This window comes from Notamacropus eugenii, chromosome 1 (assembly GCF_028372415.1).
Source record: "Notamacropus eugenii isolate mMacEug1 chromosome 1, mMacEug1.pri_v2, whole genome shotgun sequence".
Taxonomy (NCBI): domain Eukaryota; kingdom Metazoa; phylum Chordata; class Mammalia; order Diprotodontia; family Macropodidae; genus Notamacropus; species Notamacropus eugenii.
Genome location: NC_092872.1, coordinates 162,536,240 through 162,562,911, shown reverse-complemented (window position 1 = coordinate 162,562,911; position 26,672 = coordinate 162,536,240). Strand labels below are relative to the sequence as shown.

General features: G+C 34.7%; 1 protein-coding gene and 1 long non-coding RNA gene across 9 annotated transcripts in view; both read left to right on the top strand.

The window, feature by feature from the left end:
• Window positions 1-1,109: 1,109 nt before the first annotated feature.
• LOC140509657 (uncharacterized) lies at window positions 1,110-18,305 on the top strand. Of its 3 annotated transcripts, none has more exons than XR_011968866.1 (4): window positions 1,110-1,395; window positions 4,645-4,707; window positions 5,281-5,373; window positions 17,917-18,305. It is a non-coding gene; the product is annotated as an uncharacterized lncRNA (long non-coding RNA). The 3 variants fall into 3 exon arrangements; XR_011968864.1 differs by lacking the exon at window positions 1,110-1,395 and adding an exon at window positions 2,052-2,190; XR_011968867.1 differs by lacking the exon at window positions 1,110-1,395 and adding an exon at window positions 2,309-2,626.
• Window positions 18,306-20,567: 2,262 nt separating this feature from the next.
• The window catches only part of CHD2 (chromodomain helicase DNA binding protein 2), a 122,559-nt gene continuing 116,454 nt past the window's right edge, over window positions 20,568-26,672 (top strand). For 5 of the 6 annotated variants that reach the window (XR_011968861.1, XR_011968859.1, XM_072617362.1 and 2 more), the window contains exons 1-2: window positions 20,568-21,254; window positions 21,606-21,740. Coding sequence is in view for 4 of the 6 variants with exons in the window: in XM_072617362.1 (XP_072473463.1) it covers window positions 21,679-21,740 (62 nt within the window). In the remaining 2 variants the exon portion in view is untranslated. The remainder of the gene's footprint in view (window positions 21,255-21,605; window positions 21,741-26,672) is intronic. The other variant, XM_072617370.1, reaches the window with a different exon arrangement.

Below are 26,672 nucleotides of genomic sequence, written 5' to 3'. Positions count from 1 at the left end.
TCAAAACTTCGTTGTACAACACTTGCCAATGTACAATGATACTTAGTTACTTTTTTGCCTGCAAACTCTTCCACAAGAGTTACTGCACCAAGGTTTTTCCCGCACATAGATGCAGCGCCATCAGTGCAAATGGCTACTAAGTTTCCAAATGTCATGCCTAACTTTTCAGTTACACACTTGCTCACTTGATCTGCAATTTCTTTTCCAGTCATTTGACCTGGCATGGAGTACAAACCAACCAGTTAGTTCTTCAGTTATTTCAAAGTTGTCACCAACGCCTCGAATGAAAATTAGAAGTTGAGCAGTATCCGTCAAATCAGTGCTCTCCTCCATGGCTAAAGAATAATACCTGAATTCATTTGTCTTCTGATTTAATTGATCATTAAGGTTATCGGATATATCGGCTACTCTCCGCTGCACGGTCATCCGGGACAAACTTATGTTCTCAAAAACACTTTTTTTATCAGGACATAATCCAGAAACTGCAATCAGCAAACACTTCTTTATGAAGTCACCCTCCGTAAAAGACTTCCCAGCAGCAGCAATTTCTTTAGAAATCTGAAAGCCAACCTTAGTGGTGGCCTTGTTTTCTGAGTTTATGTTCTTGAAAACCTGTAGTTCCAAACTGAGATTTTTCAACAATGTGGATGCTTTAATTTGTTTTTCACTGGCGTCCAATTTGCTTCAGTCAGGATGTTTTAATTCGAAATGGAGACGAAGATTGTATTCCTTGGGAACGGATAGCACTTCTTGGCAAACAAGGCACAATATTTTGTCTCTCGTGTAAGTAAACAAGTATCTATCTGTCCACTCGGGATTAAACACTCTATGTTCTGACTCAATCTTCCGTTTCTTTTTATCACCCATTTTACCAAGTCACCCCCAAACTTAATATAAGACCCCCAAAATCTCCACAGCAACTGCTCACATGCAAAGAAACACTGAACTGAACGTCTGACCTTGGACACAGCTGCGTGGGCGCCCGTGGCTGCACTCACTTTGTCCCTGGTTAATGCCAGGAACCACGGAAAACTCAGCGACCAGACCAGGGACGGGCTCTCCTCTCACACTAGAGAGTGCCGAGGATTGGTTGCTGCGGGTCACGTGACCCACAGGCGCGAGTGCGCAGGGGCAACCCACCCCTCCAAGTTATGAGAGGGGCACAATAGTGGCTAGCAGACAGCAGGTGAAGCTGGGCTGCAACCAAGCGCTGGGTCCATCTTTAGTTTCTTTAGTATCCTCTACGTTTTTTGCGGACCACTGGAAATCCTCCAGGAGCGAGGCAGGCACACTCCTGTGTTGCGCAGGCCTGATCGAGGGCCACCCACCTCAATTCCGAACCCAGCGCTTCGAGCCCCAGCCAATGGGAAGCCGAGGACCAAGTAAAGAAGAAAGGCAAGCGGGGAGACGTAGCAATGGGCAAGAGGAGAAGCCTATGGGCCGGGAGGAAAGGGGCGGGGCCGAGCCGGGCCAATGAGAAGGGCAGGCTTGTTGTTGGGTGGTGGAGAACGTCTTGGGCCCGGCGTGCAGCAGGGGCTGGGATGGGGGAAGATGTGGGGAGGCGGGGCCAATGGCAGCCACCGGCGCTGCGCGCTGTGCGCGCCCCGTTGCGTTGGGGGCGAGTTAGGTTGCATGGAGGAAGTGATGGGGGGCGGGGAGGTTGGAGCGCTGTGGAGCTCCTGCTGCCGCTGCTGCAGCCGCCGCCGCCGCAGCGAAGGGGCCATGTTGTGTGGTGTGTGTGGGGCGGGGGTGGGGGGAGGAGGAGGAGGAGGGAGTAACACAGAGAGAGGAGACGGGAGAGAGACACCGCACACACGGCACAAGATGGCCGGAGAGGCAGCAGCACCCCGAGCTGTCAGGCGCTCCGCCGCGGCGGCGGCGGGCTGCGGACGGCCCGGCGAGGAGCCGCGCCTGGCCGGCGCGAGGCTGGCGGAGGGCGCGGCGGCGGGGGCGCGCCGGGCGTTTCCGGGAGCCGCGGAGCAGGCGATCGGGTCGGAGGGGGGGCGGTAGGCTGGAGCCGAGGCTGCCGCGGCCGCTGCGGCACTCGCCCGATGCGGGCTCCGTCCCTGGCGCCCTCGGCCCCGGGCCGGCCGCGGGAGGGGCGGCGGGGGTCGCAGCCCGTCGGGCGCGGGGGAGGCTGGCCGCGAGGAGCAGAGCTGGGGCGCGGGGTCCCTGCCGCCCTCCAACCGGGTAAGTCTCGCCTTGCTCTGCGCCTTTTATTGTCCTTTGTCCTTGAGAGGAAAAACAAAATGTCCTTGAGCTTCGGAGGAGGGGGAGGAGGGGACGCGAGTCGGCGGCGCTCCCCGCTCTGCACGGGGGCTGCTCGCCCCAGCCCCAGCCGACCACGACCACCCCCCCGGGCCTGGGCTGGGAAGGGGGGGCATTTGTCCGGGCGCCCCCGAAGGGTGCACTGGCTGCCAGGGGTTATGGAGGAGCTCCCGGCTCTGGAGCTGGGGGAAGGGAGGGGAGAGGAGAAGGCAGAGGATGGGGGGGAGAGAAGTGCTGGCTCCTGCTGCAGAGCCGCAGACCTGGGGGGCTGCTCACCCCCAAACCTGGGGACCCTGCCTGGAAAAGGGGAGGGGAGCGAGCCTGTGGGCTGGAGAGAGTCACCCGAAAGGAGAGAAACGTGAGAGAATTGTCTTTTTGCTCTTCTAAATTATTGTGTTTTGGGGGGGGACCCTTTAAATTCTGCTTTGGGGGCTTTTTATGGTTCTCCTCCTGGAGATTAGGAATGTAACTACTGTGGTTTAATTTAAATGATTGATAGAGCCTTGTCTGCTTTTCAAAATAAAACTTGGGTTTTTGGGGTGTTGGCTTTTAACTCTTTCCAAGCCATTCCAGAAAATGGACTGCAGGATTATATATTCGAAGATATTTTGGAGTGCTATTTATAAAAAAAATATTCGTCATAAAGAGTAAATGTTTAAATTGAATAAAATGCTTCAAAAAATAACTTTCAGAAGTGCTTCTATTTAAAAACAAACTTATTATATCTGTGTGCTTAATAAAGTATTTTATGACAAATGTATGGCTTAAATTTGATTATTGTGTTGAGAGAGGGAACGTAATGTGTATGTCCTTAAAGAGAGACTACTACCATCAGTTTTCTTTTTTAAAATTTGACATTTAAGGTGAAAATATTTCACATCCTGTTTTCTCCATAGTGATTAATTGGGCTGTTTCTGATGGCTTTTATAGGTTATCAGTCGCCATTATTGGGAACTTCTTAAAATTTTGGTTACTGTATTTAAGAACAACTAATTACTGAGTTGTTCAGAGTTTTAAAAGTTCTTTTGGAACAATTTTTTAAAAAAATGGTCAATGTTATGACAGGGAACTGCTGACAAACTTTTTTAAGGGAATATTCAATCTGAATTTCTAAATGAAGTTACTTGTGTAAATATTAGGTAAGACTTCTCAGTAATTGAGGATGAAGAGGAGCCATGTTTGTTGCATTTAGCCTTCTATCAAACAGGACACGTTGTTTTAAAAATATGTCTATGTTTTAGGAAGGTATTCATTTTAAAGGTGGAATTGTTACAGAAAAATTTGATATTCAAAAGTGATATATTTTATATATCTATATATCTATATGTGTGCACCATTTTGTACTCTATAGTATATTCTCATTTTCTTGTTGATAAGCTGACATTATAAAAAAGGTTGTACCTGACTAAAAAACAACCTTCAGCAAGGAATTTGACCAGACGCAGATTGACTTAGTGCATGGTTGCATGACATTATTTTCTTAATCAAATAGCTTTGCTATCTTGTCTATAAATTTCGTACATCTTCGTTTTTTCTAAATATTCTGCAGAATTAGTAGTTTTACTACACTTCCAAATTGGTATTTATAGCTACTTAAAAAATTGAAGTGGTTTAAAATAGGTATTCTCAATCTAAATTGCTTTTAAAAAGAAATGAGCTTCATTTCTTAAGTACACTTAATTGCTTCTGGGATAAATCTAGGAAGATTGTATTTTATTTTGTTTTCATGCTTTTAACAATGATAAATGTTTTGAAAAATACCTGAGGTTAAATTTTTAACAATGTAGTTTGGAAAATGAAGAAAGGTCATAGATGCTGCAAGTTTTAGAACTGCTCAAAAGGACAAAGCTAATATACTACGTGGTGAGCTCAAATAACTTGTGGTTTAAAATTTACAGTAGCAGAGGCCATTTTAACTTCAACAGTTCTTAAGGAAGTTTATTTTTTATGGTTCAGGATTAGAAAAAAATATTTCTGATGACAAAGGAAATAGAGAATACATTAATTTTAGAAAACTAAATGCTGAATTTGCTGTATGTTTTGCATGTTCTGATAAACTGGAGTAAGAGGAAATAAACCTGGCTTAAAAAAAAAAAGATTGCTTGCCTGTAACATTCTTTAAGTCCCATCATCCTTCTCCATCTTCAGTGTGTGTTCCTGCAGCCAAAGATAATGAAAACAAAGCCTAATATTTAATATTAAGAAATCACTATACCACAGATGCATGCATAGATGGTGCCTTTGTGAGCCCTAGTGTTAATGTGGCTACAGATCTTGTTTTTGTAAATGTTCATCTTTTTTTCCTAGTACTTAGACAAAGTGATATTTAAAACCAAAATAGTAAGATACCTCTCCTTCTTTCCCCTTCCTTTGTAGATAATATACAGAATAAATGAACTTCAGCTTGATGGTTCCAAAGAAATTGAAGGCTTATTAGAGGTAAGAACTGCTAAGCTTTATTAGTTTACTTGAAATTTAGGGGAGAACCTTGTTAAATTTTCATTAACTGCTGTTATTCTTGTTTATATCTTTTTAATTAACCAGTGAACACCTTTAAAATGGACTCTTTAGAAGTAATTGGATCTAGTGTCACTGGGTTTTAAAAAGTCAAACCTTTGACTCTTTTTCTATTTCAGGGAAATAAATGTGTGCAACACAAATTCATTTCTTGTTAACTTAAGGTATATTAAAAGCGTTCCAATCTTCATTATATTTTGAGGAAACTAAACTCACAGTGTGCATTGTATCCTTTTTAACTTAATCATGAAGTGAATGAAATAGATATTTAAAATAATAATTCAGAAATTAAGTTGTATAGCTTTCTGCAACTTAGGTAGTTTTGGCATTTCAGAATGTATTCAAGATTTTGACTTTTGGTTTTAAAGACTTTGTTTTATTTTCCAAAAAGCCATAAAATGAGTTTTTTTGAAACATTTTTCTTTCTCAGTAAAACAGAACCTTATACTCAGATGAATTTATTTAAAGTATGCCTATTGTTTTTTTCCTTCACAGGTACATGCCTCACTTCTGAAGATTGAGATGGCTGAAGGGTAGCCATTGAAATAAAAAGGCATCTTTGAAAAAGCCTTGTTTTTTGTGCAGCAGGTATGTGGATGGATTTTTTAACACCTGAATATGGTATTTTAGTGAGAAGAATTGCTTTCAAAAATTTAAGTACTATGGCACTAGATTCAGCCTTTTTGTTTACAGTTTTAGAAATGTGTTTAAATTAATCCATTATATAAGTAATGTATAAAAACATTTAATTTAAAAAAAAAACTTAATTCATGTGTACATCTATATAGCTATACCTACTTCCAAGTAAAATATTCAGCATTATGATTGAATTTCTTGTAAGAGTTGATCATTTAATCTTTGCAGTAGGATTTTTTTTTTATCGTTTTGATATTAAAATGAAAAGTTTTTTATAGAATTACTCTGAGAGCCTTTGGACATTTGCTGTTAGTTCTAAAAAAAATCATTGGATAAACATTTAAAAAGAGTTATACTGCTTTGTAGTATATTTTAGAAGTGTACTGTTTGTTTCCTACTTAAATTTTTAGATGGTGTATACGTACGACCACAACTCTGCTACAGGAAAAAAAGCATAGAGCTTAATTCATGAAATAGATCTTAGTTTTTTTATTTTCACTAATTATGATCTTAGATTCTAAATGGAGGAATTATTTTAAGCATTAGAATTTTTTTACACTAGTGTTTTGAAAGAAATATTGCAAAGGGTACATCACTAGAAATTGGGATTGTTGATAATGGTAAGGAACTTACTCAGTTCTCTTATGAAGTCAATAGAATAGAATTTGGAAATCAGATTCAGTACTGAAAGATCAAGCACAAAAAAAATATTAAGGATTGTTTGGGCTTTCTTGACAACTTGGAATATATCCAGCCTATCTGGTAATCTAATTTAAAGTTTTGCATTGGTGCTCTTTTGAATTCAAGTGCAGACTAGATTGTGTCAAAAAACAAGTTTTTCTGAAAACATTTTAGCCAAATTAATAGGTGTGTCCAGAGCTGTTCTTTTATTCATTCTTTTGGTTCTTATTTGCTAAAAATGAGTTCAAAACGTTATTCATTTTCCATAGAACTCTAGGCTTTTCTCGTAGAATCAGGTAGCACCTGATTAAAAATAGCATGCCTTAAACTTAAACTCTGTAGTCTTTACAAACAAAATGCTGAGTGAAGATGAGTGTCTCCATGAAGCAGAGAATAAATGACAGTGGACTTCAGTGAACTGAAATACTCTTAATTTAGTCCCATTTGACTGAAGCTTAACATTCAGTCAAGGCTTAACATTCAAGTCATTTACTTGTGAAAAACAGGTTTTGGTGAGAATATGAAGAATTTAGGAGCAGTTTATATCATGGCCCTTTCCTACCCATCTCAGTGTGAATAAACTAGTTGTCAAATAATTATTTTAAAAATTAATTTTTGGAAGAGGAAGACATTTAAGTAACAGCAGTATGCTCTCGGTCTTAACAGTAATGTTCATACTTGACATGCAAATTTTTTGTGCCAGGCTTTTAATCATTAAAATTTTCCCATTATAGTTGGCTGGTTATGTATTATTTATAATAAAAATTTATAATAAAAATCTAAATATAAATTTAATGTTAATTACAAACAGCTTTCATGTCTTCATACATGTAGTTCATCATAATATTCTGTGTATGAATTGGAATAATAAATATGTAAACTTTTTTTCTACTAGCATTTTGTTTTGTGATTGTTGGAACCTCAAAAAAGTCTTGAATCACTTGGTTGTCACCTTTTGACTTTTGACAGCATCTCACTGATCTCACTCATTTAAATTACACATCATACCACAGAAATGAAAAGTCAGGCTCATCATCCAGGGTGTTTTATTATAACATGAGATTTGAGTCTAGTTTATTCATCATTTAAAATTGTTTTGAATGTTGCTTTTCATGAATTTTTCTTTTTGATCAGAAGTATTAGAAAAATTATTCCATGGTCAACAGTAGAATGACTTTTTTGAAAACATAATCCTCATTACTTAGATAATTTGTTTTCTGATGGAAAGAAGATAGACCTTTATTTTGATGTTGTTTGAAAACTTTCTCTCTTTTCTACTATAATGAGTGAAATATATGGTTTAGAGGAAAGAACCCAGGATGCAGGAGCTGATTGATCTATCACAAAATAAACTTAGGACCTTGGGCAAGTCATCTAACCTCTTTAGGCCTTAATTGTCTCATTTGTTTTAAAAAAAGTCATATTGAGCTAGAAGACTTCTGTTTGAAATTTTACTTCCATCTCTAAAGTTAAGATTTTCATATTTAGTTTTGAACTGTTAAGTCCTTTGTATAGACTCTGGAGTGTTAGGGATAAAAAAGGCAAGGATGGCAGCAGCATATTTGTAGGTAGCTAGCTTCAATTAATCTCCATTGTAGAAAATTAATAGAACAATAGATAAATAGGCCTTGGAGGGAATGTTTTAAAATTAACTTTAATTCCCATTTATGTAATACTTTTAAGTTTAACAAGTAGTTTTCTGACAGCAACCCATTGAGGTAGGCATATTTATTACTAAAATATAAAGTGTGATTCAGATTCCTCAAGGATTAAAAAAATTAATGCTAATATCTTGAATTATCTTGGAAAATTTTGAGTTGTAACCATAATTAAGATGTGTGGTGTTTGTTGGACTTTGATTTGGACGATGATTAAATGAATTTTCTCAGATGTTGAGGAAAGTAATATTATTCTTCCTCTTCTGTATAACTTGACCTGATAGCAAAAATATATAGTTTACCAAATTTATGAAAGACATGATTGTGACTAAGATTTTTGTTGATTTCTATTTCACATATATTTAGAAGATTCCATTGAATATGTTCTTACATGCTTTGGAAGATGAGTTTTTTTCATTTTATGATACATGTCTACCATATGAGTTGCTAAAATAGCAACTAATGGTTTAATTTTTCAAGAAGTAGTAGCAGTTATTAAATAAAACTGTCCATTTTATTTTCATTCAGATATGCCTTGCTTTAAACAAAGCCAGTGTGTGAACAAGTTAAATATAAAATTAAGGGGCAATATTTTTTTTCACAAAAAAGTGAAAGATAAAAGATTAGTTAAATAGCAAGCTAATTTAAGTAGCTTGCTGAATGCTTTTAAATTGATTCAGTTTTTAAAAGTTTGATCTCAAGCAGTTTTGCAGCAAATTAAACAAAAAAGGTCCTGGGGTACAAAAAAGAAAACAGGGCCCTTTACCATGAAGGATTTTGAAATATGATATGCCCAAGGACTTAAATTTTTTAGGAAAGTACCAAATACAGGGCGCTATGTTAGGTTCAGTAGAGATTATGCACAAGATACCTGCCCACAGGAAACTTACATTCTTGTTCAATGAAGACATTTTTAAAAACAAAGCACATCCGCTTTTTCAAATTAACTCTCTTTTGGAAGTCATAGACTGAATTTGTTCTGTAACTGGGCAGCGATGGCTAGATTACTACATTCAGTATTTTGTTTAACTTTGTCTTTAGTTTGGTTACAAACAAGACGTTTCTTGTTTCTACAAAATAACATTACACCTCTTTTGCATTTGTAGTAACTTTGACTTGTTAAATTACTTTCAGATTTAATTATTTCTAAACCTTTTCACATGTTAAAAATCAAGTATGGTATTGAGAAAGCAAAAGGGTAGCAGTACTACAAGGCATGCTGTGACCTATTGATTTGCATTATCTTTGCCTTTAGCAGCATATAGTACTTGGTACCAGCTATAATAGTAATAAGCTTTTAAAAAAGCTTACTTACGTAGCTTTGAATAGTGGTTTTGAAGAAATCAAAATATGTATTGGCATTAGCAGCTGAAATTAAAGCAAAGGCTATTTAAAAAGCCAAATGAACAAAAACAACTGTATATCCTCTAGATATATAAAGTAATTGAGGAATAAGAAACAGTTCTTATCATTTGAGGTCTAGTGTTTTTTTTAGACCACTTGTTTTTTTTTCTAAGTAGCTCAAACAATTGTTTCAAGAACAGAGTGTCTATATTACGTGAAGAGATAACTGGCTTTGGAATTAGAGAACCTAGATTCCAATCCTGCTTATGACATTAACTATGAATGACCTTTGGCAAGTTATTTGACTTCTTTGCACCTTGGTTAACTCATCTATTAAATGAAGGGCTTGAATTAAATAGCTAATAAGGTTTCTTCTAGAGCTTGATTTCAATAACAAGTGAGATAAAGGAGGAGTTAATATGACTTATGTTTAGAAAAAAAGATACACCTCCAGTCAGTGATGGAACCAGAACCCTTGAGGTCATAAGCAGTTGCTCAGAACATAGGACATCTTGAGTTCTTTATAAAATGAAATGATAATAGTACCTATGTCCTAAGGTTGCTGTGATGATAGATGTGTAAATTATTTTGCAAACCTTAAAATACGATATATAGATTAGGTGTCATTATTCAGTTCTGTCATTTAAATTCTGTACATAAATTTATCCTCTTCTGTGCTTCTTTTACATAGCTAGATTTTAGTGAAGTCTTAGTAGAGACTTAACTTTCAGCTTTAAAAATTAAATTTATAATGGCAGATTGTTATTGCTATTTCCACATGGCATAATTTTGTAAGCAGTTGTGCTGTTTGAGGTTTTAAATAAAAGTTCTTTGTGTTAATTGAATTACTATGGGATTTAGAAGGGTAAATCTTCTAGGATATATGTTAGTCATAACTAGTTTTGTGCTACATGTTAGTATCAAAAAAGAACCAAAGAAATGTATTTTTAATGTAATAAGAATTTAACTCAGCTATATAGTTTTATGATACTTAGACCCTCTCAGACATTCTGGAAAAGAGCATTTTAGTGATGCTGTTATAGTCTTCAGTAGTAATTATGGCTTGAACTTTTCTGCTTTTAAAGCTTAGAAATGACTTTAGTTTTGTATTTGCTTTTAATCTGAACTCTACAGGTGCCATTCTTATGAGCCTTACTCAGTGTTTTTTTGTACTTTGCTTTTAATACTTTCTAACATGGATGAAAAACTAAATTTATTATTACTCATCTCATGTAATTTTTGTAATCTCATCTCTGTAATTTTTAGAGTCATGTCTCCTAACAACAGTGGAGAAAGCTAAAAATTCTATAACACTAGGAAGGTGATTTATGAATTGTACTAGTACTGAGGAATTTGATACGTGGATATGTAGGCATTTTGTATAATGTTTACAGAGATGAAATTAATAACCAGAGGAGTTAAGCAGTATTAAGCACTTTTGGATAAAACCAACAAAAGGTAAAAGCTACTTAGAATTGTATCTTAGGAAGTACTAAGTTTATAGTATCTCTGTTTCTCCTACCCTCTACCTTCTTTCTCTTCCTTCTCCTTCCCTGTTCTCTCCTTCTTTTTCCTTCTTTTCTACCTCCTCTCTTCTGCCTTTCTATATAAATAAAATAGTGTGAAATGATGAAATAAGGAATTTGTCATCATAAGCTTTTTGTAGTAAGAACTTGTTTTGAGAGAGTTTGTACAGGTGAGTAAAGGAAGTTTTCCTTAGTGCAAACAATTTTCATTTGTAGATAAGAGCTTTAGGGTTTTAACAATTATAAATTATTAAAGATCATAGAATCCTAGATTGAGAGCTTGAAAGGATGAGAATAAGTTAGCTATTTAACCATCTCCTATATTTTTGATTCCATTATTATTTTGTACACATAAAAATCTTAGCAGGTAAGTGATTTTTTTAAAGAAATCGTTCCTTGGACTCTACACTTAACAGTGGCATTTACTAGTTAACTAATCTTGTTATTTTGTTTGAGATAATATTTTTCTTTCCCTCTACAGAATTGTATTCTAACTTCAGTAGCATTTTTTAACTTAAAAAAATAATAGAAACTATTAATAAGTTTCTTTATTTTGCTTTAATATTTTACATATGGTTTCTAACTACACAAGTAGACTTTTCTTTGAAAATTTCTGCTTGAGCAAAAACCAGTGGGATATGAATTTTTTTAAGAAGTAGACTGTAACAAGTCCTTGAATGGCAGAGAGCGTAAATTCCATTGTTGTAACAAATGCCTTATACGTAGTAGGTGCTTGATAAATTTTTGTTGAATTACGAACTCAGCTTTTTCTTAGTTTAAAATTTGGGAACATGGTATTCAGCTGAGTGTATCATTAATTCTCCTTGCTCTGTACTTTGGAAACTGTCTTTTGAGTCTACATCAGACTCTAAAAATCTAGTCTTTTTTTTAAAAGGTACTTGATTAAATCTCTGGATAAGTAGCCAAGATTCAACTAACGGATTGAATTATACATTTGATTGTAGGCCTCTAGGATGAACATTGTTGTTTGTGTACAGTAGTCATTGTTTCCACTATATAAAGCAGATTTAGAGTTAAGTTTCACAGGCTTAGCAACCTTTCAATTTTTTCATTACCTCTTATTGAACTTATTATTGATGATTGATAGTATTGAGCCATTAATTGAATCAAGCTATGATTCTCTAGTGTTCTAGTTTAGCTTTTTGATTTTAATAAACTTTTTTTGCTCTCATCCTACAATTTTTTTGGAGAAAGTAAGGGATTGAAAGACAACTCAGATGAGTAGATCTAGGAAGAGGCAGATTGTGGAGGTAGAGTATTTTTTTCAACAAGTTAGCCCATGATAATTTGTACTACTGCTCTATAGGTAATTTAAAATTACAGCTATATTATTAAAAATAACTAGCATTTTTATAGTACATTAAAGTTGCACAAGCATTTTACAGATATCTTGTTTAATCCTTATCACAACCTTGAGAAGTAGGTATTATTATTCGCATTTTATAGATGAGGACCCTGAATTAGATGAGGTTAAGTGACTTGCCCAGGGTCACACATCTAGTACATGTCTGCAGATTTGAAATAAGATCCTTCCTGTGTAGATGCAATGCTCTGGCCACTCCACCACCTGTACATTTCAGGTGTTTTACTTACCATAATTATTTTTTAGCCTTTTAGGAATCAAGATAATATAGAATACTGAAGCTTTTTATTGCTGTTTCTGCTACTATATGTGATTATGAAGGTCTGAATATAAATTAGTTTGTTAGGTTGTGGGTGGTAAGGGTTGACATCCAATGTCTATGAATGATTTTTGGACATATGGACAGTTACACCAGTGGCTTTTATTAGGGTAGGATCTTTTTGAAGGAACTTGAGGTTTTCTAGTACTACAACTATCAAATCATGAACCTTATCTACAGCATTCCACAATATTTGTCATTTGTCCTCATTTGAAGACTTTCAATGATGCAATGATGCAGTTTTTCTACATGACAGCCCATTTATTTTTGAATGGTTCTAAGTAGGTTTCCCCCTCCCCCCAATTACATGTAAAGAAAGTTTTCAGCATTCATTTTTGTAAGATTTTGAATTCCAAATTTTTTCTTCTTCCTTCACCAAGATAACAAGCAATCTCATAGAAAGCTATACATGTACAGTCATGCTAAACATAGTTCTATATCAGTCATGCTGTGAAAGAAGAAATAAAACAAAAGGGAAAAGCCATGAGAGAGAAAAAACAAAAAAATAACAAACAAAAAAGTGGAAACAGTCTGCTTCAATCAGCATTCAGACTTCATAGCTCTTTCTCTGGATATGAATTCTCATCTTGAGTCTTTAGGATTGTTTTGGGTCCTTGTGTTGCAGAGAAGGGCAAAGTCTATCATAGTTGATCCTTGCCCAATGTTGCAATTACTGGGTGCAGTGTCCTCCTGGTTCTGCTCACTTCACTCAGCATTAGTTCATGGAAGTCTTTCCAGGGTTTTCTAAAATCTGCTTGCTCATCATTTCTTATGGAACAGTAGTTTTCTGTTGCACTCATGTACCACAGCTTGTTTAGCCATTCCCCAATTGATGGGCATCTCCTCAAGTTCCAGTTGTTTGCCACCACAAAAAGGGCTGTTACAAATGTTTTTGTACATATGGGTCCTTTTCCCTTTTTTACAAATCTCTTTGGGATACAGACCCAGTAACGGTATTGCTGGATCAGAGGATATGCACAATTTTATAGTTCTGTGGTCATAGTTCCAAATTACTCTCCAGAATGATTGGGTCAGTTCACAACTCCAGAATGATTCTAAATGTTAAGAAAATTTTCCTTCTGTATGCTTAAAATCTACCTTCCTGTATACATTTCTACTCTCCAGGGCTAAGCAGAGCAAGTTAATCATTTTCACAGTAAAACTTTTCATTTGTTTGAAGACATAGCGTGTCTTCCCTTAATCATCTTTGAAAGATGGAAACAACCTCAGGCCATTGATCCCTTGTATGTCTAGTTTGAGTTCCCTTGTTCATATTCTACTGTGAGATTATTGTGGGGATTGAGTCAAAAAGAATACCTAAATGGGTCACTCTGACACACACACACACGTACGTAATGCTTTAAAGGCAACAAAACTTTAAAAAAATTTTCTTGTAGAAATTACACTTATTGAAAATAATATGAGATTCTTTTATTTGCTTCTTTCACCTGTCTGAACATTTAGTACTGTCAAATTGCCATATGAATATAGAAAACAAAGATTGGATTGTTATGACTATTCCCTTGACCAGTTTTTATGTTTATGTCAATATTTTAGGAAACTCTATAACTTTACAAATAATTAGTAATGGGAAATATCAGTTTGCTGTACTCCAGTTGGTTTTTCAGTTCTTTTTTTCTTCAAGGTTATTTCAAGGTAGTATTTATTTGTTTAATTTATAATCTCTAAGAAGTAGGAATTTTACGAAAAAGCCTGTGAATTCGCATTTCACATTAATTTGGAAATTTCAAACAGATATTTTTGCTTACTAGTCCTTACTACATCAGCTTTATATTTCATTCAACTATAGCAAATTGAGATTTACTTTTCCCCTCTAAATATAGCCTCTGTACCAGAGGTTGTGTTAGATCCAAAAAACTGTTAGAAAGAACTTCAAGTGACACATAATTTTTAAAGGAATCTGATTTAATCCCATGTATGAAGGATGATAAATGTGAGTTTGTTCTGTAGCCAGGATTATTTGTCAGGTCTCTAGAAACTGCCTATTTTAATTTACGATAGGATTTAGTACCAAGCCTAGATGCCTATTCATCTTTTTTTGTTCAAAAAATACTTGATTGTCATTACAGCGACCCATAGACTGAAGACTGAAGCCATAGTAGCATTAATCTTCTATACTTTTTAATTTCCTTCAGTATTATAGTAGGTTTATTTTAGATGAACAAAAGTAAATATTTTAAATATTTAAAATTTTTTTTTTCAGATTTGGAATTGAGTTTTTGTCTTGGATTTTAAATAACAAATGTGAATTAGTTTCACCAAATGAAAGGAACATTTAAAACAGAACAATCTGAGATTAAAATTGATCACTTTTCCTTCCCAAGTCTACTCTTTAAAAATGTGTATAATTTAGGTACTTGCCTTTTTATATCAAAAATCAAAATACAGATTTTATACCTTTCTACAGTAATTTTTATATGTGGCTAATCAGATGGTAAGGTAACAAACAGGTACTTGGATTTGGTTACAGAAAGTTGTATGGATTTCTCCTAATTAACTACTTGAAGGAAATTGAGTAGGAAATAATTAATGAAATAAGTAGGAGGAATTTAGGAATTCTAACTTGGCAAAGTAATATTCTGTTAACTTTTCTGTATTTCGTTAAAAATTTGAATATTTAAAATCTGATTATTGATTTAGATAATTTGTTAGCATAGAGGATCTGTTGTATTCATCATATAAGTCAATTCAATTCTTGAAAATAACTAACCAGACATGTATAAATACTCTAAATTTGACTTGATTAGACTCATTTGTCAGCACAAGATCCCTTTGTATTCATGTTATAGCATTGTTTGAAAGGAGTTCAATTTATTTGTAGAAAATAGAATGATAATATGAGTTTATTGGCATATTACTTTTTTATTTGTATAAAACACAGAATGATTTCTTTCTAGCAAATGAATTGTAACTAAGATTATTATGAAAATGTTGAAAATACTAGATAATTTCCAAACTTTGGTATCTAAGTGTCCATGCAGATTCAGTTAGAAAACTTGTGTTTTAGTTGATATTTTTTGTAGAGAAAAGAATGGGCTTCAGCTCATTTATTTGTAAAATCTGTTGAACTATATGAATTCTAAGGTCTACCTTCCAGTTCCTATGTTTTGTAATTATTAGTTACAACTAATTATTAGTTGTACTTATTAATAGTAGTACATACTAGTTAAAACATTTTTAATATATTTACATACAAGATTTATTTGTAATTTCCAGCCTAAAAATTTGATAACATTTTAAATGTATGTAACAAAAATTAACTACTCATTTTGGAATTATTGATTAGTAGATTTCAGGTATTTAACTCACTTAATTTAGTCATTTTTCTGTGGGTTTGGTTTATCAAAATAATGTCAGATTGTATAGATTTTATACCTAGTTCTACAATAATTTGTCAGCCAAAGTTCTCTTCCTATGAAGATGTGTGCATTTTTTCTTAAACCTTATGTAATTTTATTAGCTATTTTGAAAATTTAAGTAAGATCTTGCATGTCTTAATAGAATTGGTTCATTTTTGATGCTGCAGATTCAGGTTTTAATTCATAAGGGAAGTGATTTCTTCATGTAAAATTATTCTTCCATTTAATATTTACCTCTAAAATACTTGGATTATTTAAAGGTACCTGGATTATCTTTCATATTAGTGCCATCTAACACATTTGCAAATTCTTAAATAACCTAAAATTTTCAGTACTTTCTCTTCATTGGTGTTTTTTAGAATCTGAAAAATTTAGTATAGTCACATGCCATGAAATACAAACTTTACGTGAACTCAAGTTGAATGCTTAATTTCAAAAAGATTGAAGTAATCAGTAATCAAGATGATAAAAAAAAAAAAAACCAAGAGGGCAATTCCTGGTTTAATGTTCTAGGAATACTGCTTTTCTGACCACAAAGTCAAAATCTGAAAAGGATTAATGTCTACTATGTATCTAGTTATATGAAATTGCAAGGAATGCCCATGAATGTTGGAATCTTAATGTTTATAATAAATTGATCATGTTACTGATCAGTTAATTAATTTTAGAATGAATTGAGCTTAGGAAAAGAAAGCTGTTCTTTATTTCAACTATTATAAGGGCAGCATTGAATAGGAAATTTAGCACTAAGCTGTGGTTAACTGGAAAATGATTGAATCAATTTATAAAAGGTTTGTCATAGATGGATCAAAGGATAGAAAAAGTGAAAAGCTTATTTCTATTAATTAAGTCTTTGGTGATTGAACTTTGAGCCATTCAAATAGAATGAAATATAAGATAGGGAAAGAATATGAATTATAGCTTCTTGAAGTTTGATGCAAACTGTTAGCTTTCTTTTAAGGAAGTGACTTAATTTTTGATAATGGTACCCCTCTGCCATGTCAGTGGTTTGGTTAGGGTTGATAGGAGTTGGCAGTTCCTTGTAGGAAGCTAAATGATTTATGTTATCTGATGCCTTTAGTAGAAATGAATGTTTTAATTTCTAGGCTTAGAGACACAGAAATTGGCCACCTATTGAGCTTAAGTGCCCTTTTGTGGATTGATATATTTGATTATTTCTAACTTATTTGCTATGACTGTCTATACAATTGAAGGAAAAAAGTTGGGTTTTTTTGATAGCCTATAGCATACTGTTGATTAAGAAGTAACTTGTTTGCACCTAGTGCATCCTGGTTAATTAAATTAATTGAAAAATTGTCCAGCTCCATACCTTACCTATATTTGGCATGCTATGGGCAATGCTTTGACATTTGGAGAATTAGTATATTTAAGGCACCATATTTGCTATTTAATGACAAAATCTTAATTTTAGTTAATGAAATTAATTGGCAATTTCCCTAGTTTCTTATTTCTCCCCTTACCCCATAAAATTATAAATCTTTTTTGCCTTTCTCCAGTAGTAGTTGAGTAAGATGGCACCCTTGTGAACTTTGTGTCCTTTTGAGCAAGTTAATTACCGTCTGTTATAATTAGAAAACTATTTTCACTTCTACATTATTGGTCCCCTCCCCCTCTTTAATGTTCTTTGTATTGTTCTTTTTATTTTGGATAGAAGAGTCACCAAATAGCTTTAAATATAATGAATAAAGGTGTATTTGCTAGACAGCTATTACCATATTTGGCAGTTTTGTTTCCCTTAGCATGCTCTTCTCAGTAATAGTTAATTTGAAAAATTAAGGTCAAAGCTTTTCTTTTTATCTTTTCTGTTTGTACAGTTTAACAAACTTTCAGTTTTTACTTGTTTAAATTTTATTGGAAGCTTTGAAGCATTTTTCATTAATATAGTTTTTACTCTTAAGACAATTTTATCTCTCACATTCTTGTCCTTATTTCTTTATTTTAATCTCTTCTCAGGATCATTCCTTGCAGGCTAACCATTTTTAAGGATCTTAGCTAGAAAAATACTTTATTATAATAATCCATTTGTTATAAAGTTAAGGGATTGCATATTTTTGTATTTTATTGAATAAACAAGTTTCAATTCATGTTGAAAATGTCTTGAAGGTGGGTGGATGTCTGTCTAAAGCAACAAAATTATTGGTATTCCAACAGCATTTTTTCTTTTAATTTTTTCCCCATAAAGCACCCAGTCAACTTGAAGAGTCTCAAATGGAACCTACCATGAGAAAATCAAGATGGCAGTTCGATGTGGATTGACAGTTTAAGGAAAATGGATTAAAGCAAGTGTACTCTGATATATTCAACCAAGACAGGGTTGTTTTAACATGGATTCCATGAATTCAGTGAAGATCTAGGTTTCTGATCACCTAAGAAAAATGGACAATGGATTTGATGTTCTACAGACTTTTTGTGTCATTCAAAGCAAAATAGATCCTGGACATTTTCAAGAAAAAGTTATTAAAAATATAACCAGAAAACAGATGAGACAAATGATTTTTGATAAGTCACTTGATTGTATAAAGAATGTATTTATGTGTTCTTAATTTTAATAAAATTTGTAATATTTCTACACTTTCCTAGTTTATTTTTTGACTTAAGAATTGCTATTTAATTAGGGGCAAAAAAATTTCCTTAACTACTACAATTATGGCTACAGGGGAGTAATTAAAGCTGGTAAAAATTAAAAGTTGCATAATGGTAAATATATTACTTGAAACGAGAGGGCACAGATTTTTTCTGATCACTTGGTTACTCGCAGTTCTATCAAGATAATGTGTTGAGGGTAATTTTCCTTAAAATGATACTGATCTTTGATTTATTGAAATAAATTACTGTTCTTGAATTAAAATAGCTACTTAGTATTTGGCTAGTGTTTCATAAAATCAAGGTATAATTGACTTTAATGAAATGTAATATAAATTGGTACATACATGAATATCTTATCTAACCTATTAAATTATTAAATTTGGCCAAAAATTTGGAGTGAATTGTATAACACATTATTCTGAACTTTGCTTTGATTACAAAGCATCAAAATATTTTCCATAATCAACGAAATTAAAAGCAAAATACATTTTCAGGTTAGAAAGTTGACTTGAATATTGTGATTAAACTCATGGGTTTCTATTGTGTCTTCATACTGAGGAAAAAGTAAGAATACAGTTTTGTAGGAAATAATTGCTTAAGGCATAAAATTTATTTAAAAGTTGGTAATACCCATTTATAATATGTGGTTATTAAGAAAAGATATTAGTGTTTGTAACCCTGTGCTTGCCTTACTAATTGTTAATTGTAGAAGCTCGATTTTCTAAAAATTTATGTTTGAGATTTTATAAAGTCTTCTGCCTCACAGATTTCAAACATGTCCAATTAAACATTTTTGTTGTATATTTAAATACTATTTGGGATAGTTTGTATATATCCAATAGCAAATGGATGAGATGGATGAAAGCTAAATTTTAACAGCATGTAGCTTGTATGTTCTTTACATGTAATAAGGTGTGATAGTCTTTAAATAGTGGAATGAGTTTTCAAGGTTTCTATTGCTAAAGTTAAAAGTCATAATTACATCGACAGATGATTCGTGTTTGGTTATACATAATTATTAGATGGTATTTAGTGATTTACTAGTTTTCAAGTGTAGTGTACATGACTGGCATGTTCTTTGGTAATTGTGGTAGTTGGTGTTGGTAAATTTTGTGTATATTTTTTTAAGTTTGAAAGTAGTAATGCTGCCTTCTTGAATAGTATTGCCTTGATATGGATTCTGGAATTGATGTGTTTTTTTTTTACATAGGTCTAATTCAAATTCTAGAGGTTGTTTTTCTTGGATATCTAAAATTGGATTCTTTTAGTGATGGGATTTAGTAGTATCCTACTTTGAGAGATTATTTCTTGAATGAGAAAGATTTGAGTTTTTTCTGGTTTTTGTTTTTAATTTTGTTTTTACTTGCTTGAGGTATATGATGAAGTAAAAGGTGGTTTGGATACTTGGGATTTGACTTGAGAAATTATTTTTCCCTTGGTAATCTAGAAGGCATGGCTTTGATTGTCTTTCTTCTCTGCACTGCCAATCAATACTGGTACTTGATTGAAACTGGTGTTAACCAGACTCCATCCTGCTTGGATTTGACTTTTCTTTTGAGGGAATGGATTGTTAATACTTCATGTGTAGATTTGGGGAAAATTTTGGGAATATAAGGTATGGTCTATTTGGTTGACATGGCTGTTCATGATACTAGATTCTGGAATTTGCCTCAAGATTCATGTTATTGTTTGAAGTAATTCTGTTACGGTTCTTTGCTTTCATAGTTATAAGATTTACAAAGCTCTACAATGGGTTAAAGCATTTTGTGAAAATAAAACAAAGAGAAATTGTCAGTTGGTATGATAAAAACCCCTTGGTTTTAATTTTTTGCCCTTATGGAACTGGACACTAGGGAGGCGCTCTTGAGTTGTTAAAAGTTGGCCCTTTTTTGCCCTGTGGTGTGGGAAAAGATTTCAAATTTTTCTCATTTGTGGAATTTTAGACATTATCACCCAAAGCTTAGCAGTTACTTAGGAGATTTAAGCTTTTGCTTTTGTGGACAAATCATGTTTCTTGGGTGGGGTTAATTTTTTTCAACAAGATTAGCTATTATTTAATCAATAGCTAAGTATAAGAACTGCCCCTCTTTCAAAATGGCTTGATAAGGCACCACTTCCTGTCCAGAGAGGAAGTAATTTTAGCTGAAGGACTGAAATATTTAGCAGATCTTTAAACAAAAGGAACAAATTACATTTTTGTCTGGCTTGAAAAGGGTGCTTGAACCAGAGGGGGTTAAGATGCCCTCCCTCCTCCCTGTGGGGGTGATTTGAAGAAGCCATAGGGTGTGTATGGGTGTGTGTGTGTGGGGTCCTTAGGCTCCCTTCTTAGATGGAGGCTTGCCTTTTTTTTTTTAGTAGGAATGAAGGGGTGGGTCTATGGTACATCACCTGAGTTGTGGGGTAAATGTAGAGAGTGTCAATCAAAGGCAGAGCTCTCAGAGCTGGGAAGGAGGCTCTAGATGGCGGCTGTGCCTTAGAGAGCGCGCTCAGCTCAGCTCCCTGCCTTCTCCACACTTTACGCAACTTTCTCTAACTTTCGGGCAGCCTCAGGGGGCCCCCGCAGCCCCCTTCCCCTCCTGGTGACCTGGTGGGGTAGATTCGAGCCGTTTGGAGGGGGAAAAGCAGCTTGGAGGGGTCTTTTTTCGTGCCTTGTTGGAAAGAAGAAGCCCGTACTGAGAGCCAGGTCGTTGTTTTTTCCAGCTTAGAAGCCATGGCGCACCTCCATTTTTGTGCGCTCTCCTAATGAGCTTTTTCCCCCGGACCTTTTTTGTATTAATTATCGCTTATTTTTTTTTAAACAGTCCACCTTTTGGGAGAGTTTTTATTTATTTTTCGTTCTGAAGAGGACATTTAACGTTTATTTTTTCATTATTCGGGAATCTCATGTTTTTGTACTACTAGATACTCTCGGTTTGGACCTGCTACATGGATCAGGTAGGTTCACGATGATTAGTGATAATTGTCAAGATTTCTGCAGTTTAATTTGCTTTATTTTCTGTGAATTTGGGTTGTTCTCGGATGACGCAATAACATAAAGAGATTGTTATTTGTATGTAGTGGGTTACTTTGAGAAACTTTCCCTATTGAGGAGGATGCTTTCCTCTGGCCGGTTTATTTTCTATTTAAAACAAAAAATAAATTAAAAAGGGTTTGATTGTATGATACTTGTCGATACTGAGGTTTTGTATTGTAACAATATCATTGCAACGTCAGGACTTTGTTCCTGAGAATGAAAAATCATTGATAGAAGCTCTGGGACCTTACCTTTCTTTCAACTTTTGACAGTAAATACCTGAGCACAAGACTTCAAAGCAAACACAGATTCACCTCCCCCCTTTTAATATTTAAGAATTAAAAGATGATGAGAAATAAGGACAAAAGCCAAGAAGAGGACGGTTCAGTACACAGCAATGCATCGAGGTATGAGCTATCAACTTTCTCCCCCCATTTTTTTTTTTTTTTGTGGAAACCTCAGCATACATTGTTTACCTTGACAGCCACGGATTGCTGTCTATTTGATATTGAATGTTTAACTAATTTGGATCCCCCTTTTTAAAGCAGTGACCTTGAGATTGCTAATATGCCACACCCTAATTTTTTGGTAGCAATTTCTGAAAGTTGTGCTGTGACTTAAGGCCCCATAGAGTAGTCAAAAGGTAGGATACCTTTATCCAAGGAAGCCTTTCCTGTAAATTACAGTTTTTTGGACATAAATTTTCAGTTTTTAGGTTTTTGTGCTGCAGAAAAATGACCTTGTCGGTTTAGCCACTGCTGCATTGCACCATTTTACATACAAGGCAAATTTTTCTTTGAAGAATCTGATATATCTAAACTTTAACTGAGGGCCATAGAGCAGCCTTGTAGTAGTAAATTATAGTAAATAGACACTAGAGAAAGTTACATGAATGAAAAAATGCACATTTTAAAGTAAAAACCAAAAAAGACCTCTTTGACTGATGCTCCTCTGTTGATATTTTTATTTGACCTTAGAATACTTTGATACACTTAACATTTTAGGAATTTTGATACTGTTTGTCAAATCTTTTCCTTGATGGTTACAGTCATGTACTTAAAATCAAACCTGATCACTGGAGTGGGGAATGCTTTTATTTGACTTAAAGTACTTGTTTAGTTCATATTTGTTTACGTTAGTGTTGAAAACTAGAAAGGATATATTTTCAGGTACATTTTCAAAGTGTAGATTTAGACAAAACAGTTTGGTAGAAAGGAATTTTCTCCCATTGATCACGTTTTAAATATAGGTGCTTATATTTAGTGAGCATTCCAACTGAATTTGTTGTGGTTTTGTTTTTATTTTATTCTTGATTAGAGGAATGTGGAATGCTTTATCACTATATGAAGTTTGTAAATATGCCATTATTAAATCGTGATATGTTCTTCATTCAGGTTTTAGTAGCTTGTAATGAATAGGTAATAAAGATTCCAAAATATTACCGTTGTATAATCCTGTGTTTGATAATTTTACGTGTATGAATGCATTGATTGATGTACTTAGATATTATTTGTAACTAGTGTATTAAAAATGAGTAATTTTGTATAGGTAAAAGAAAATGTGACCATTGCTTGGTTATCTTTGCATCTTTTTATTCCTTCTCTCCCAGTTTGCTTTTGCCTACTTTGAAAACTGTATAAAATACATCCAGTGATATTAAAATAGATTAGTGTTTTTGAAAGTGTTGTGTATGGTTTTAAATGTTAAATTTTGCACACAATAAATATTTGCATTTTAAAAAATTAACTGCTTAACTTTGAAATGTTTCTCTGATTTTAACTTTTTTTTTTTTGAGGCTTTGGCTTTTTGTTACAGTTTGGATCATTAAGTTAGTTGCTGAAATGCTATAATTTTTTTTCTTTTAATGATAAAACTGAAATAATTTAAGGACAAGAAAGACTATTACCTAGTAAATACTGAGATGATTTCTTGGGGGATGGGTAGATGTGGGGTGAAAATAGGGGACATTTGAGGAAATAGAAAAGAGAAAATTTGATATCTAGGTATACCTGACAAACTTGTTATGATAGGCCCAGTACTTTAAAATAGTATTCCCCTGGGTTTATAATTTGCATTGCTTCGAATAGGGTCTCGTTTAGCTTTTTCATACAAAGATTCTGTTAAGCATCATTGATCAAGTTGTGTGGTTTCTAATAAAAAAAAAGCACATGGTTATGTTGACTTTTTGTTTCTTAGCTTTCAGCCTGCAAAAATACTTATTTGACCCCTTTTAAAAAAGTTCTAGTATTGTGTGTGTAATTGAGTAAGGACTGAGTACTTGTGAAAGAGTTTTTCAAGTGTAGTTTTATTAGTTGTGAACCTATCCTGCTCAAAGGATTCATTACTTTGAGAAACTCCCTTCAAAAAATGAAATGTGTTACAGAAATTAGTTTACTTTTCAGTTCATGTGATATTTTGAAAAACGATAAATATGTATTTTATATATTATATATATACACATATATACATACACACTGTATAGTCATGACTTCACTTTTATTTTTAAATTGTGGAGCCATCTCTGAAGGATGTTGGTAATGTATTAATGTAATTGGGTAATAGGACTTCCTTGATTGAAGGCCAAGTTGAAAGTTAGCAAGGTAGCCCAGGTAACCGGTTCCCTAATTTACCGTAATAACCCAGGTCCTGGGGCAAGAATTCATCCTTCCTCACCACTCTGTTTCTTTTGAAATTGTAAAGATACTTAGTTTCTGTGGTGTAATAATAGTACACTCTGTAGGTAATAGTGAAAATGTAACTAAGGACCTGAAGTCCAGAAAAGGAAAACACTATCCAGAGCAAATGCAAAATCCTCTTGAGAATTAACTAGCCAGAAATTCTAGAGAGGGTGACTTTGACTAAGTTTAGAAGACTGCCTCTTTCTTTGATGCTTTTGTAAATATGGAACACTTTACTATTTTGTAATAATACTGAATAAATTACAGGCCACCTTTTTTGCAGCTTGATGTTTTTAAGACAGGATTACCATTATGTGGAATGTTAAACAAAACACCAACCCCAACATTTATTATTACTGAAAATTGTGTCCCTAGTTAAATATACCTTAATTCTCAGATTTCTTAGCACTATTAGTACTGATATGCTTTAGTAATGTCCAACACGTTTTCAAAAAGAAAATTGGAGTACTTCCTTTGAATTTTTAGTTTCTAACATGTAAAATACAAGATTTTGCTGGCTTAAGTAGATACAGGTATCAAGACCATAAATGTTGGTGCAAGTCACTTAGAAATTGAGGATTGCTTTAACTGTATTATTGAGGCAGGGAACGAGGTGCTGTGTGGGGACTGGCCACTTGTATTTCTGTTGTCTTCTCACGCACAGTTTTAAATCGGCTTTTATCTTCGTGTTTATGCTAAATAACAGTCTGGGAAGTTTGCTGGAGCCTGTTCCCTTCCAAAATGCTTGCATTTCCGAGCTCAGTCCCCACTCCGTGAAGAAGCTCCCACCCCCCAGTCACCCTGAGAGGCAAGGGGGAGGTGGTAGTTAGCAGTTGCATAATGCAGCATATTGTGGAACCGAACATGCAGTTTGTGGCAGCCATTTTATGTTCTTGTTTCTTAGAACCTGGCATTTTGAGGAGAGGGTTAAATCTAAAGCTGTCCCTGATACTTAGTACTGCGAATGCAACATAGTAACTTATAACTTCCGTGACGTGAAAGTGACCAGAAATTCGTTATGACAGGGCAACTGAAACACAAAATTGATGGCATTTTGGTGCAGGTCCAGTTCAGTCACAAAATGGCTGTTCCTTTGTGCCGCATAGCTGACAGACATACTGCATTGCACTGTGTACTCTAAAAACAGCAGGAAGTTGCTGGTGGGGAGTTCAAAGGCCGTCTTGTGTTGGCTGTGGAATCTGATTGGCTGGGAGCTCACTTAGTAACAGCGGTGTCAACAGTGGAGCTGGTCTAGGACAGGCTGCGCCTGCCGGTGATGTCAGCGCTGGCTCAGTGCTTGTCAAAGCCTCGCCCTCTCCTGGCGCTGGAGCCGGGCTGGCTCAGCCAGCTGGGGCCACGTTGCTTTTACATTCCCCTGTGCGGAGGGGAGAACAATCCACCAGGAATCCTTTCTTTTTTTTTTTTAAAGCCTGTGCTTAAGGAAATCTATCTGGAAGTGGCTGTTCTGTTGGGGTTAGGTATCTGGGAGGACGAGGTTTTTGGCTGGTCCACCCAGCTTTGCTTCTGTCCTCTCTCCCCTCCCCCCTCCCTGCTCTTTCTACACAAGATCATTTGCATTTACCGTGTGCATTCCTATGCACATTTAAAGCTTATCTGCCCCTGGGAACCGTTCCCTCCTCCCTCAAACTCATTTGCCTTTGGAGAAGAAGCCGGAGATTGTAAATGGAAATGTATTTTGAAAAATATGACCCCTGAAAATTTTTTTCTTTTCTCTTTAGTACCCAATTCTTTATTTGGAGATCTCCCTGTTTTTTCCATTTACTAGAGAACCCTGTTAAGTTTGAGTATTTAACCCTTTAGTTGCTTGCTCTTTATTGAAACTTCTTTCCTATTAGAACCACAAACGTATACCTGGTACTTTTAACAGCAAAATTTTGAAAATATATTGCAACAGTTACTAAAGCATTATCTAGCGGAAGAAGATAGTTTTAAATTCTAGATTATTTAATTTTAAAGCTGATCTGGAGTTCTCACATTATGGCAATATTATAATTAAGTCAAATTAGAGTAGGCTATTAATTACCATGAAAGTATAAGAATCTGGTTCACATTTTCATGTTTTGGAAATGGTTCTTTTGGCACCTTTTTGTTTTAGTAGAGCCAAAATTGATTCATAAACTGATAAAGAAGGGTCCCATGTGAAAAGCACGATGTTTTACTTTTTTATAACTTTTTAAAGAGGAAAAATATGAAAATTAGTAGGTGATAGAAGTTGTTAATTTGCATACTTAAACTATAGAAGTCATATAATTCTGGGGAAGTAAATTCTTTGAGATCTCCTATAAGAATACTTTTGGTAAAATAAAGTTTACTTTTGCAAAAGATCCAAAATGAGAACACTACATTCCTAGGAGAGTCAAGAAACTTTTGCGTTTTTCTGTGAAGTAAAGGCCAATTTTATTGACTTAAAATATGAGATGGTCAAAAAGGGCACAAACTCTGTTGATGCTCGAATCTTTCAAATGCTAATTTACTAAAGACCTCTTAACTTCATTTACTAATTAACTGCCTGGAATATTGTGAGACATAACTTCTCAAAAGTAACAAGGGCTGCATCTCCCATTAGTGTAGTGAATATATCCAATGGAGTAAAATTGTATTTTTTTAAAAAGTAGGTTTGTGAAAAAATTCAGACGTGTA